The 14,620-nt window shown below is 52.5% G+C and overlaps 1 protein-coding gene across 6 annotated transcripts in view; it reads right to left on the bottom strand.

Annotated features, from left to right (window-relative positions):
- Ank1 (ankyrin 1) overlaps positions 1 to 14,620 on the bottom strand; it is a 199,635-nt gene that overhangs the window by 74,370 nt on the left and 110,645 nt on the right. For 4 of the 6 annotated variants that reach the window (XM_010617122.3, XM_010617123.3, XM_010617125.3 and 1 more), the window contains exon 2: positions 8,492 to 8,593. In XM_010617122.3, coding sequence (XP_010615424.1) covers positions 8,492 to 8,593 — 102 coding nt within the window. Of the gene's footprint in view, positions 1 to 7,134; positions 7,184 to 7,500; positions 7,864 to 8,491; positions 8,609 to 14,620 lie in introns of those variants that run through there. The other 2 variants (XM_033765349.1, XM_010617121.1) reach the window with 2 other exon arrangements.

The following is a 14,620-nucleotide window of genomic DNA, read 5'->3' as shown; positions in this document are numbered from 1 at the left end:
GGGGGGGGGGAGTGCGAATCCAAGTTAATGAGAGAACGGGGCTCAGAAATGAAGCTCAGCAGCTAAGAATATCTCCCGTGGACTAGAAAGATTCCACAGCTGAGACCTTGGAATTCCTTAAAAAAGCCCCAGAAAATAAAAAGAATCAGACCTTACAAAGAAAGGCAGGGGGATTTAGGGAAAGAATACCAGGTAGGGAGAAGCCTCCGATCTGTCCTGTCACCTCCCAGGACCCCAACCTCTTGCAGCTCCAAAATGACAGAACTGCTCCGAGCTTGCCTCTGCCTAATTGCACGACCCAGGAATCAAGAAATACAACAGCTTACATAGAACAGCTCAGATATGTGCCCTGCATTTGCATGCAATACACAACAAGATTTACATCAAACCGTGAACAGTGGTTGGAGGTCTGCTGGGGTAAGTCTCGGGCCGGAGGAGACTTTCACACTTTATATATTTTTGGATAATTTGGATTTTTTGAGCAAAAACCATGTATAAGTTTTGTTATTTATGAATTAACCATTAAAATGAGAGGTATGCTTTTCAAAAATAAGGAAAATGTGTATAAGGAAGAATTCACCATCAAATATAAACCATTTCAAGCCAATGCACAGCCATAGCCCATTGCAGCCAGCGTTTCCTCTGTCAGCCACAGAGGACAGTCTTCCTCAGGCCTGGTCAAGAGTCTTGACTCTCCTTTCTCTCTTTGCCACCCCATCCCCTATTTCCAGCCCCCCAAAAGTGAATGGCTCTCTCAGGAATAACCTTCTCAAGGCCAGCCACACACAGCTGCCTTTCTCTGCTCTTGTATCTGTCTGCCCTAGAGGCCTGGATTGTTTGGTCTTGTGTTCGCCTTACGATCCTGACCCTAGAGCATTTCCACAAGAGTCTGCAGAACTGAATGTCATCTGTGGAACCTGTCGCTTACACAGACCTGTCTTTCTCCACCATCTCTTACACGTAAGAGAACCACATCCGGTCTTCACACTGTGAATTCACGGCCACCAACACAGAGGGGTTGGGAGGGTGTGCTTTCCTCCCACATGTCCCACAGTCCACCCAGCGACGCTATTCCCCTTTCCTACTCCTTAGGGTCCAGAGACGTCCTCTTGCTGCTCCAAACGGGCGTCTTTATGTTAACTCTTCCTTCACTGCAAAGGAAGAGGGGATGAAGCCAGCCCAGGGCAGATGGCCCAGAGGAAGAGGGGGACTCTGCTCAGTTTCACACTCATCATGGGGTGCAGGGCAGTGCAGAGACCTGGCTGGCAGTAACAAGTGTGGGGCTGTGCTTCAGAAAGATTCTACCTCTTGGGGCTCTCTGGTCAAACACCTACGACCTTGCACTTTAGGAGGGCAAACTAAACACTCAAAATGGCCATGGCTGGGGAGGCCTTGGGACAGTGGATGAATAACAGAACTGAGTCATTTACTTTACAACTGGCAGTTGGTCTTCGTAATTAGCAAGACAAGCGTCACACAGCTTAGTTTCTGCCAAGATGCAGAAGAAATTCGTCTGTTTAAATAATTCAGGAGAGGATGCTTCCTAGTCCTACCGTTTCCTCCAATCCCTTTCTTAGTGGGAGCCAGAAGTTCAGAGGGACCCAAGCACCAGGCAGGGGACCTGGGCTGCTGGTCTTACATGACATCACTGCCTGCGTGGGGCGCAGGGCACAGTCATCTCTCTCATCGCTGTTTCCCAGCTGCACCCAGGCAGCAAGTCTCGGGTACAGGCAAAATTATGGGGCCATGTGGCTTAACGCCATTTCTATGCCTGTCAGTAGTGCCTAAGCAAAAGTGACAGGGAAGTCACAGGCTGAGTATTTAGACTGATCTAGATTGGACCTCCGGAGCTCGACTGCCCACCACCCTCCCCCTCTTCCATTTTATGCATCCGACCCATAGAGCCCTCTGGGCTAAGGCCTTCACCACTCTCACCTCTACAAAGTCTACTCCTTCGTCCTGTACTTACTGCCTTCTGATTCTTTAACTAGAGACTCCTGGGCTTCCTTTAAAACCTTTCTCGGACTCACAGGCACAAAAGCCATCATCCCTAGTCCAGAACAATAGGACCACAAGCACAGGGACTTGGTCACCTGTGACAGGCCAGTGCCAGGCATGGTACAGTGGCACAGCTGACCCCTGCAGCAGGCAGGAGACCGCCCATGTGCGGCTTCCACGAGCTGCTGGCAGTGATGAGACGCAGCCTGTCACCCACGTGCCGGACTTCTCCGCCTTCCCTAAGCCCTTTGACAGCAAGGTGCGGATTTATTTAACTGATGCAGTCCTTGTGACTGTAAGTACTCAGTTCATGTTTGTGGAATAAACAAATGACTCAGAAACTTCCTATGGGGCTCCTGATATCTTCTCACCAAGTCCAAAGCCACAAGGCTTGTATGATTTTCAGAGGTAACTTTGGTTACACCTCAGTTTCCCAAGCTATAACTTGAGAGCTGAATATCTTGGCCTCTTCTAAGAGCCTACTGCTTAGAAAGGTTGCATTTATCACAATCCCCAGAGCCCAACAAAGCCTGGTCAAAAGATTTGGCATTTGGCTGCTGTAGGAAAGACTTGTTTTGCAGCAGAAATCGCTGTTGTATGTGCTCCACTGATTTGAACTGAATGAAAGGGTACCTCCCAGATGAAGATGTCCCAGCCATGCTGGGGCCTCCGAGCACACACGTGGAGATGTAGGACACATCCATGGAGCTGGCACGGTCCTGCGTGCTTTCACTGACGGTGTTGGCATCGGAAATCTTCCATGCCTCTGTGACCGTTCAGACAGTCCAGCTCCTGGACTCTGAAGCAAAGATCACCTCATATCGACTTGAAGGCCTAACACCAGGATCTGAAGCAGAGTTGCCCCAGGAGAGCACCCTAAGAATCTGTGGCGAAATGAGGCCCACTCAAACTGGTTTGCTTAGTCCAGCTCCTGCGCAGGCCCAGCATCGGGGAGCACAGCATCACCTCCATGAACTTTTCTATCCCAACGATTGACTGGCTTTATGGGTGCCAGATCCTGACAAAGAGTCCCGAATAGAACAACATCCTTTCCCCTTGAGGCACTACATTTCATGGAGAGAAGGCCAAACAATAAACAGAGACACAAACGCACAGCGAGTCAGGTAGTAATAAGTGCACAGAGGGGAAGAAAAAGGCAAGCGGGGGTCGAGGGCACTGTGATGTTTAGGAAGCTCTCTTGGCTGAGCTTGGCCTACAAAAGGGCCTTTCTGGTGGAAACTTTCTCCTGGGGTCTCAAGAGTTTTCTTTGCTCAGGCAGGCTGAGCGAGGCAGCACTGGTTAGCAGAAAGCAAACAGAAAAGAAAACTAAACTAGTGAGGTGTCTTCCCTTCCTGAGGCTCAGCCCATGAGCACTGCTTGGCCTCGCCTTCTTGAGCTGAGCTGGAGGGAGCTTTCTTCTTTCCTGACTAACCGGTGATGTGAAAGGCAGTCACCTCTACCCTGAAAGTATTCGTCTGAATTACCACAGTTACTGAAGAAGGTCATGATCTGATAGACACAGGTGATAATTCTGAAAACTGGACACTTGAAGCATAGACCGGCACATGGAGAACTATATAGGCGTTTATTGAAATGAGTATCAGAGCACCCGCTGGATAACATGCCTGAGGCGGGGAAAGCCCTGAACTTGCTTCCCTGTGGCCTGGAACGTGCTCAGCACCGTTGTGCTGTGTGGTAGGACCATCTGAGCGACCAGAGCGGTCCTGAGAAGACACCAAAGCTTGAGCCCACCAGCCTGGCACTACGTGGTCAAGAATGACATGGTTTTGAGCCCAGGAAGGTCCCACTGCCTGATGTCTACTGAGGCCACCATGCCCAGGTGACAATACTCCAAACTCGGGGAGACAAATCCTCTAGGCTCTGACTTCCCCTTGGTTAAAGCCAGCACATGGTTTTGGCTGCTCACTGCGTCTGCCTCCTCGCTGCCACCTGCTTCTGGCCCTGAGCCCCAGGTCCACTCTGTGACAATACCACAGCAACCTGGGAGGTTATGTAAGAGCTGAAGTCACACCAAGCATCTCCCGTGGAACAGATGTGGCCTTTCAGTGGTCCCCACTGGAGCACACTTCGAGTCCTCACCTCAGCCCTGGGCCCTGCACAGTGTAGCCCTTGGCCATTTCCCCTTCCCTTTGCCTAGTGCTTTCCCGTAGGTCACTCTGCTCCGGCTGCACTGTTCTTCCTGTGGCTTTCCAAACAAACCAAACTTATTCTTGGTTCCCAGAGGCCTCAGGGCGTTAGCACATGATTTCTCCTCTTCCAGGAATGCTGCTCCCCCAAAACCATGTAATTCTCTCTGTTACTTCTCCCAGGGCTCTCAAAAACCACCTCTATCATGAGCCCATGTAGAATAGGCCATTTCCCGTTTCCTTTCTCCTTCACGGTGCTTCTCAGCAGCTGATGTTATATATATACTTGTCCACTTTACCAGGATACAAACACCAAGGGCATTACTGCCTCTTCTGTGGAGCTTGTGCAATGCCTGGAATAGAACCTGGCACAAAATAGGTGTTTAATAAACATATGTGGGATGGCCCTGCCGAGACGCAGATGGGATTATACTCTGCATGCTTCCCCTTCCTGTCTACATCAGCCAATGCCAGCTTTTAGCTTCCTAGAGTGCTGAACAACTTCCAAATGTCTATGTTTGGGTTGGGCTCCGAGCTCTCCTCACCAGGGTCTCCATGCTGCTCACTTCCTGACTCTCCACCCTGACGCCCAGTGGCACCGGTTTCCAGCACTCCTTGTTCCGGAGGATGGTGCCACCAGCCACGTACGATGTAGCCCCGACCTTGTGGGTTCTTCTGGAAGCCTCTTTCCCTGTCCCTCCATCCAGTCATCACCAGGCCGTGGCTTTTCTGTCCCCACAGCCACGACTTCTGCACGTCTCACGACCACATCCCACCTATGTCTCACACAGTATGACCTTGAGGGGCACCTGTGACCACGGCACTCCCATGCTGGAGTCTGCAGTCTGCTTTCCTCTGCTCTCAAGATCAAAACTCAGAATCTTGAAGGCAGCTTCTGTAAGCAAGGGGGATATTCAACCAGGACCCCCACTATGCTGCACAGACCCTCAAGCTCTTAAGTACCCCTCACACCTATCTCCCTGGCCCCCTGGCCCATTCCCTCAGATCCCTTCCCCTCAGTCAACAACTCCAGGGCTAACACGTGGGCAGCAGGTGATGTTGGGGCTCCCAGGGCGCACTCTCCCAGCTGCTGGGTACTATATTTGCTTTGGCTCTGCACCCCCTGGTCCCTCCTGCACGCTGTGTGTGACCTGCTCTGGTCTTTCCTGAGCTCTTGGTCTTCTCCTTGCCTAGGGGATGTCACGCAGGCTGCTTGCATGGCTGGGATGCTCTGTCTTCCTTCACCTCCTTCAATCCAGCTCAGCACTCTTGCTCACAGTGGCCTTCCCTGGCCTCCAACTCCAAGGCAGTTCTTTTATCTGTTCTCAGAATATTGTAGTCCTTTCTTTTGTGAGACCTGATAAAGTTTTTGGGTTGCGTCTATTTGTGTGACTAACTGATCATCAGCTCTCACTGCCAGCAGACCACAGCTGATAGAGGCTAAGGACTATGACTTATTTTGCTTGTCCACCCCATTCCCCTCCACTCCACATCCCTGCAAAGATGCACCGGAAGACACCGGATGTAGGGGCCAAACGCTCAGTGGTGCTGGAATAAGTAGAGGAGCCAGGCACTCACATAAGGGCCCCAATGCACATACTGTACATGTGACTCAGAATGAATCCCTTCCTTTCTATAAACAGAATAATGATGATGACGATAAAAGTCAATAGAAAGGATGATGCAACAAGGAAATGGCCCTGAATATTCAGATGCTCTTGCAGAAGCCAACATTTCCTCTTGCCACACTGCTTAGAGTACTCATTTTGTGTGATGGCAAGCAGCATGCATTCTCCCCAGTCACACTATCTTGGAAGTATGTTCCTTCTGTAAGAAACTGCTGTGCTGTTACAGCCTCAGCTCCAAAGATTCCAGCCCAAAGCAAATTCCCGAGCCAGGACCCCAGGACAAGAACCTGTTTTTAGCTTCTCAGAACAAGGAAGGCGTGTTTTATAGAGGAGAAAGCCTTGTGAGCATTTAAAGCAGTGGTACTGTCCCCCCCGACCCCGGGGAGCACTGATGTGTTTAATGAGGGCGTGAGTAGAGGCACATCAGCCCCGCCCCCTGGCCCATCCTCTTCCCTCAGAAGCAGAAACCAGACTGCCCTGTGTAACCAGAGAGAGCTCTTCCCAGAAAGCGGTTACCTGTGGCCGAGCAGCCACAGACCCCGGGACACAGGCCAGCAGGCCACAGCTGGCCAAAGGCCGGGCCGCTGCCAAGGGCTTGGGCTATGGAGGGTTTTCCTTCAGTTCCCTCTACCATTCACTTCCTCGCTTACAGCTGAGCCTTTCTGTAAGAAAGATGCCGGACTAGGGCTGCAGGCACAGCACAAGGCACGAGCCCCTCTGTCTCCAACATAGAGACCATAACGTGTCACGGCGCTGAGCCCATCAGAAATGGTGTCAGTAAGTTACAAATGCTGCCTCGGTGCTGGCTGCTCTCTGAGCCCTCAGTAAGCCAGGGAGGTGCTCTAGGCCAAGAGGGCAGAGGAATGAGGTAGTTACCTCAGCTGGAGACCAGTCAGGATGAAGCCATTCCCCGGATGTCCTCAAAATCTTCCAGTCTCACATAGCAAGTGAGGCTTAAGCCTCACAATCATTCCATTGTCCCATTTCCTCTAAATGGGTTCCTCTGAGAGCCAGAGCCTGAACCCTTGGAAGGCCTCCACGGAGAGTCTCTTCCTCCAGGACCTGCACTGCAGAGAAGCCTGGCGGTGCTGCTGGGCCACGGCAGAGACAGAGCACTACAGACCGCAGCCCTGGGCCCCACCGGGAGGCCCCAGAGACAACAGCCCTCACATGGGCAGGCAGGGACTACGGGCCTACAGCTTGTGCAGCTGTGTGTGGGCATGCGGGTCCAGAGGCCTGAGCCCTTCACCTGGGACACCCCTCTGTGCCCACACTTCCTGCTTTTGCCTCCCCGCCAAAGCAGAGTTGTCTCCATCCCTCTGCCTTCTACAGGCCCGCCCTCAGCTCCATATCAGACGCACCGTTAGGCTCAGTGTCCGCAGGTCTGCAGGTGCGAGGCTACTGGCATTTCTGGATGGGGGTAGAAGGAAAGGAGCAGGGCCTGTGAGCCTCAGCCAGTTCTCACCCTGAGCCCATTCATGTGTGCCTCCCTCTGGTTGTCCACATCCCTGGCTCTCCCCGCTACGGGCTTTGCCTCGTGCCACACACTTCACCACTCTGTCCTCTCTACTCTTGGTGGAGAATCTGCACCACCACTGATTCCAAACAGGAAATAGAGCTCTTCTGCGGGGCCACCACGGGGGCAAGGGACAAGGAATGCTGTCCGTGCAAAACCTTGCACATGCTCAGCAGGCACTCGGCCCTGCAGTTCATGGCAGACCACCAACCTCTGCAGCACAGGTGAGCCACGAGGACACAGGTGACAGGAAAGAGCCAGTCCCAAAGGGACAAACACTGAGGGGTCTACAGGCCTTCTGTGTCTCATTCCTAGAGAGTGGGAGACAAGGGCGGCAGAGGGAGGCTGGGGCTGTTGTTTAATAGGGACGGAACTTTATCATCTTGGCAAGATGAGGAGCATTTTGAAGATGGGCAGCGGGAAGGCTCCAGGACGACAGGAACGTGTCAGCACTGCCAAACCACACACTTGCAAGCTGCTACTAAGACGATAAATGCATTCACCATGATGGGAAACAACTTTTAAATGGTCCAGATGGTTTAAAAAGAGTGACAATCGATTCTGAGTTAGAAACTGAGTTAGCTTGTTTGTCTGAAGAACCCAATTGGCCGGCAAACAAAAAACCCAGTCACCAGCAGAGTACAAGCACATACCTTCTCTTTCCAGGGCCTGGTTTCTTGTCTACCTAGTTAGTTCCTAGGTCGCCAGCCCCGAGCCTGACTCTGCACTCCAATCCAGCCTGAGCATACTCCATTTCCTCACTAGCTCTCCTGAGAGCGAGTTCCTGCCTGAGCTCAGAGCCCTCGCCAAAAGCCCTGCCAGCCACTGTGAACTGTGAACTCCTCTGTGTGCCTGACACAGTTCCCAGTCCTCTGTTCTCTCCTCCACCTGGCTGAGAACCATAAAGGTTGCTGGCACACAAAGGAGATTCGCTGTCCCCATGATATGGCCTCCTTCAAAGGCCACATCTTCTGAGACAACTTCTAAAGGAAGAGGCTGTGGGAACCCGAGTGTGTTCTCCCCGACACCGCCAGGAAGCAGGGCAGGGACGGAACATAAGACAGGGACCTTCACAGGCAGGAGGCCCTGGGTAGTTCTGAGACCTCAGGGAAAAGTGGATAGAGCCCATTTCAAAGCTCTTGGGAAATGGCACCAAACAAGAGTTGCTCTTCAAGAGAACAGCCTGTCTCCGTCCCACTTACCTGGTTACAGGTGTTAATATCTACCCCATTCCGCAGGTGATCCAAAGCTTTGTCCAAGTTACCTGATCGTGCTGCCCTTAGAAAGCTGGTAGCAGCATCGGCCTGTGGAGAAAACATCAAGCCGTGAGTGTCCCCTGCACAGTCCCAATCTCCAGGTCCCTCTGAAGTTTCACTCCTGTTAGGGCACCCTGCTCCCTGAGTGTCCCTGGTAGAATGGAGGTGCCATTGAGCCCCCAGTTGGACTGATCTGGGGCCCAGCACCCGCTTCCCTTCCTTTGGGTATTTTATAAGCCTATAATCTGGGGACCTCTTCTTGGGTCCCAGCCCTCCAGAGCAATCCCACTCCAAGGGCCAGTGCTCAGCACAGTCTGGGGGTCCAGTACTTGGGTGTTTCAGGTGTTCCACATTCTCACTGGGGAACCTCTGATAGGGTGCTGGCCCCTGGCTCCAGGGATCCATGAACACAGGCGCCAGAGGAAGCCAGAAGGTGCTCCTCTGTGCTGCTTTGTGTCTATGTAAATAAATACAACCATGTTTATTATGTGCTGAAAATCACTATCAGCACTTCACATGCAGTATATATTTACACTCATGCTCCTCCTCTTGCTGTCTTTCTTGTCTGCTGCTCTACCACGGACCCCAGCAGAGTAAGACCCTGGTTCGCATTAAAGACAGAAGTGGTGACAAGGAGCAGGAGAGCTCAGGCAACAGCAGAAGTCTGACAACCAGTGAAGGCAGTGGAGAGGGCACAGGAATGGAGCTTGCGGCTCTGTACACAACAGCTGCGCAAGGGTAGCCAAGCACCCGAGACTCTGCGGTTTCCTGGTCCATAGGTGGGGAGGGGAGAGCCTTTCTCTATCCTAGTGACACATCAAGGAAATAACATACTAGGTAGAGTGAGAACAGTGCTAGGGACATAGCTGAGCTAACAGGGATCAGCCACAGAGGGCAGGGTGGGGGCCAGGCCTCCATACCCCCCACTTCTGGTTTTCACTCCAAAGAGGGCAGGCCTGTCTCCTCTCCCACACCACAACCTCAGAGAATGTGCTGCAGGGGTGGACAGTGCCCCCAAAGAAACACCCACACTCTAAGTTCTGCACCCCATGGTGCCTGTGTCCTTTGTTGGGAAGAGGGTCTGTATAGATGTGGTTAAGCTATGGCTCTGGAGATGAGATCATGCCAGAGTTCCAAGGCTGGTCTTAAATCCACCGATGAGTGTCCTCAGACAAGACAGAAGAGGAGACACGCACAGGGAGAAGGTAGCAACATGAGCAGGAACCGGAGACCGTAGCCATCAGTCAGGAGCCTGTGACGCCCAGGAGACTGGGGGTGGAAGAGAACCCCAGGCCTTGGGAGGGAGGGAGCACCTGCTCACAACGTCACTTCAGATCCCACCTGGGAGAGGACACATTTCTGTTGTTTTAAACCACCGAGTCTGTAGTCCTCTGTCATAGCAGCCATAAGGAACTAATGCCCCACTGATGATGACCACCCCTAACCACAGAACACTAGAAGTGTACAGTCAAGAGCCATAAACAATATTCTGCAATGAAATTTTGATCGCCTCTCCCCAAACGGGTGACGTGTCTTTGATTAACAGTGCCCTGTGGCAGGAAAAATCGTCAGCATTAGCGTCTTCTCTGAAGCTGATTCCTGCAGGTTTCACTGCGTACTCTGGCCCCCACATGAACCCCTCATGGCTTAAGTTCAAATCCAAACCCTGGGGCTGCCCACTCATCACACTCGCACACTTAGATCTCCCTGCCCCCAGAACGGCAGGAGAGCCCTCCTCTCCCCTCCTGTCCCCTCCTGGCCTACCCCATTACTCCCTGGACCCCGAGGTCTCGTCTGCCAATTCCAATCCTTCATTCAGGGCCCCCTGGGAGCCCCACCCCCTGCTTGACACCATCCTTGGCTACTCAGGATTTACCCCAGGAGAAACCATAGGACAGGAACTTGATCTATAAAAATGCACTTTAAACAAAAAAAATTCATATCGTACAGCACTGGCATAAATTAAACAACTAATGTTCTTTAATTTATGCAAGGCTTATCTCCTTGGCCAAATTATTTGCTTCTTGGAGCACAGACCAAATCTTCCATCTCCTTTGAATTCTTCAAAGCATGAAGTATCTGCAAGGCCAAGGCCTCCCTTGATCTAAAGCTCATGCCCACCATGGTCCCAGACCCCATAGCAGGTGCTGAGCAGTGGGGAAATAATACAGACGCGGGGACCAGTCTGTTAGTTTCCCCTGGGGGAGCTGGATTCCGAGAACCCAGACTCGAGGCCGATGGCTCAGATAAGCCTCGGTGCTGGCTGATTCCGGATCTCTGTCTGCATTCAACTAGGAGGAAAACATGATATTTATTTCCCAAGATTGAGAGTGCTAAAGAGCAGCTCTCCCACCAATTAACCATCTTTTGCAGCACAACAGTAGGATTCAGAATAAAAGCCTGAGAACAGGTGAATAAAAATAGATGTAATACCAACGAATGATGCCGTTTGACTGTTCCGAGCACTGACTCGAGGAAGAACAGCAGGGTGTCAGTGCCGGACAGAGAAGCAGGCGCACAGAGGCGGAGGGAAGGCAGCCTAGATGGCAGCAAGGACAACACAGCAGGTTCTGCAGCTTATAAACATAATCACAAAACTGTAACAGTGGTCATCAGGCCAAGAATGTTACCGATGGTAAATCCTCTCCTGCGCCCTAACCCCACCTCTCTCCCTTCCTGATTTTTTCTTTTACTTTTTATGATATTGGGGGTTGAATTTAGGGCCTTCACATCACAGCTGCACCCCCAGCCTTTTTATATTAATTTTAAGTCAGGGTCTCACAGAGTTGCCCAGGCTGGGCTCAAACTTGCAACCCTCCTGCCTCAGCCTCCCAGAGTGCTGGGATTACAACTATGTGCTGTCATGCAGTTTTTTGTTTCTTTTGTTTTTGTTCTTTTTGTGGTGCTGGGGATCAAACCCAAGGACTCGTGCCGGTTGGGCAAGCACTCTACCACTGAGCTCATCCCCAGGCCTCAGCAGTTTCTCTCTCAATCCTTACCACAACCTGTGCAGTGGGTCTAATTGTTGCTCTCATTTTAGAGATGGTAAAATGGAGGTATAGAGAAGTTAGTCAGTTGCCCAAGTTCTGCAGCTACTTAACACTCAAGAACTCCACTCAGGTATGACTGACTAAAGCCTGTGACCCGCAGTACCCATGCCAACAGTCCTGACAGACACAGGGGCTGCACAGGGACACGGTTAATCCACAGCACAGGAGTTTCTGTTGAGGCCAGCAGGCCCCAGCCTTGCTGTGAGCACGGTGTGAAGGCCAGCACAGGTCTCTGGAAGGGAGCACCTAGTTCTAGACCTCCCCTTCACTGAGGACAACATTGAGGCCCCAAGAAGTAAAGTGACTGGACAGTGTCACCCAGGTCATTAGAGGTGAGTTCGCTTGCTAAGTTTTGTCATTTTCTTTTTGGTCTCTGACAGACACAGAGCACCAGGGACACGAGCAGGAGGAGCCTCAGGATATCTCAGAGGTAGACTGCAGACAGTGCGCCCACCCCACTAGCTCCTGCCTCACTCACTTTCATTCTCCAGTGTGTTTACTAAGGTCCTATTTCAAGTCCAGTATCCTGCTAGGATAGAGAGAGAAAAAACTCAGAATGGAGGCCTCTGTTCTCAGGGTCGGAAGAACAGTGGCTGAGTTATAAAGGGGTTACCCACACACAGAGCCACGTGTGGATACATTCCACACAAACTCACTGAGGACCTCTGCAGGGCAGGGAATATTCAAACTGCGGGGACAATTGCCCTCATTGGTAAAGAGACTCAACTTTATCATCCTGTCCCTCTGAGCTCTGCCAGCCTCCCATGTAGTTCAACTGCCCCAGCTCAATTCCCTGTGCTCTGTGCACCCAGAAACATTCTATGTAATCCAACAAGGAAGGGAGTCAAAAGAATCCAGTACGTTCGTTAAAAATGCTGTATTTATCTGAGGGCTAAGATCAGCTCAGTGGTAGAACTTGCCTAGCATACATGTGGTCATGAGTTCTGTCCCCAGTACTGGGAAAAAATTCTGGGTAAATACTAACCGGAAAAGCAATGATACCAGAACACTAACTATTCTAGGGGTGGCAAACCTGTGGCATGCATGCCGTAGCGGGCTGTTTGTATCATGAAGGCTCTGAAAGGTTCGCCATCACTGACAGACTACCCCTGGGCAAAGTTTCCAGCCCTCTCCAAGTCCCATCCAGCCCTGCCCGACCGCTGCAGAAAGATCCGAGCTTCCACGGGGTTGCTCTCTGCCTCGCTGTGACAGACCCGGACCGGCACCACTCACGAGCACTCTGTGCACGTCTGGAGGCCATGCCCCAGTTCCTGTCCTCTCATCTGTGCTTCATCTGACTTCACAGGCGTGTCGCGTGTGTGTGCACGCGTGTGCATGCGTGTGTGTTTGGGGTACACAGCCCATAGCCTACATATTTTTTATGGCCCACATCTCTACCGGTTGATCCATGTGATCACATTAAACTTGCTTTCAAAACACAGTTTACTTCCAGAGCGCACTGTTTTAAGCATCCTACATAAATGAACTCACTTGTTTCTCCCAAGAATCCCACGAGGCGCCTACCTTTATTATCTCTTTTTGAAGTCACAGAGAAGTTAAGTTACTTGTCCAAAGTCACAAAGCTAAGTGGCTCGGCTGGGATTTGCGTCTAGCAAGTCCATGCCCGGGTCCTTCTCCTAACCGTGTTCACCGATGGCTGCTCCTAAGATTCCTCTCAAGTTCAGCTCTGGCTACAGGAAGCTGCTTCGGAGGCCATGCGCGCTTCAGACGTTAGGAAACGGAAGAGAAAGGAGGGAGTGGATTTCCTCCTGGACTCAGTTGCCAGGGCTGCGTCCCGGTTACCCGAGACACCAGGCTATCATTAAACTCCCACTTCCTGTGTGGCAACACTAGCAGCGGTGGGTGGGCGGCCCAGGGTGCTCCAGGGTCTCGCAGGAGGGAGAACTGGAAGCTCAATAGCAAACGTCAGCATGCTGGCAAGAGGAGCAGCTTCAGAACCCCAGAAGCCAGGCGGAGCAGGAAGAGGATCTCAGGCTGAGGTGGCCCAAGCTGTCCGAGCACCGATCGTGGTTTACTTTCTTAAGGTCTCTGGGATACAATTCCGATCTAAAATGATGACTGGAAGCTAAGCTAATATCAGTGTCTGCGAAGGGCTAAGCCAGTCTTTCTTTCCAAGGAGTCTTGTTTGGGCAGAAGGCAGCTTCTTGGACACAGCCAAAGTCAGAGCTCATGGGAAGTCTTGCTGGCTTTCCTAGGGCCACGGCCACCCAGCCCAGACCAAGCCAGACAGGCAGCCCCTCCAGAGGTGGGCGGGGTGGGCGGAGGCCTGAGCGCCGAGCCCAGCTCAGGGCCTGGGTCTGTCTCTCCAGGCTCCAGGCAGAAGGGCACTGGCTCCAGCCACAGCATCGACGCGGCCCTGGCCTTTCTCCTTTGGATCAGGCAGAGACAAGTGAATCCTGGGCCCGGCGTGTGTGCGTTACCATTGTGTTTCTTTCCAGAAACTCGGGCTGTTACAGCTTTTCAAACTATCAGGGTCCCAGCACCCCAGACTACCATCGGCAAAGATATTAATGAGCAAACCAGGCGTCACTGATGACACAGATGTGTGGCAGGAGTCCTGGCTTCCCTTCCAATCCCATCACAGCTGCAGCTCCTTAGGGGCTGGGGGCAGTGGTGCCAAGTCGGGGATCCTGGGTGGGAATCTGTGACCCCTGCTCTGACACTTTACGTCCTGCGCCTCCTCCCTAGCTCCCAAACCTCTATGTCCCGGTCGCTGACAAGGGGATAACACGCCTGGGGCTCTGCCACACGACCTGCGCGCCTCCTCGGCCCCATCCACTCTCGCTGCTGCGCTGTCCCGGACCTCGGGGCGCCTCGCCTTTCCGAAGGTAGGGAAAGGCCCAGGCCCTGGCATCCTCCGCGGCCAAACCTCAGGGCAGGACGCCCTCCTCGGGGCAGCCCGGCGATGACTCTGCTTGGTCGGGCCGCCGCCACCAGGCCAGCGGAATTTTCCTCCGATCGGTTTGGCCTCGGAAGGGCGCCGGGCGCGCGTCCCCGCACAGCC

This window comes from Fukomys damarensis, unplaced genomic scaffold (genome assembly GCF_012274545.1).
Source record: "Fukomys damarensis isolate Sample0158 unplaced genomic scaffold, DMR_v1.0_HiC HiC_scaffold_18, whole genome shotgun sequence".
Lineage (NCBI taxonomy): Eukaryota > Metazoa > Chordata > Mammalia > Rodentia > Bathyergidae > Fukomys > Fukomys damarensis.
Note: the sequence above shows the minus strand (reverse complement) of the source record. Positions and strands in the feature narration are given on the sequence as shown.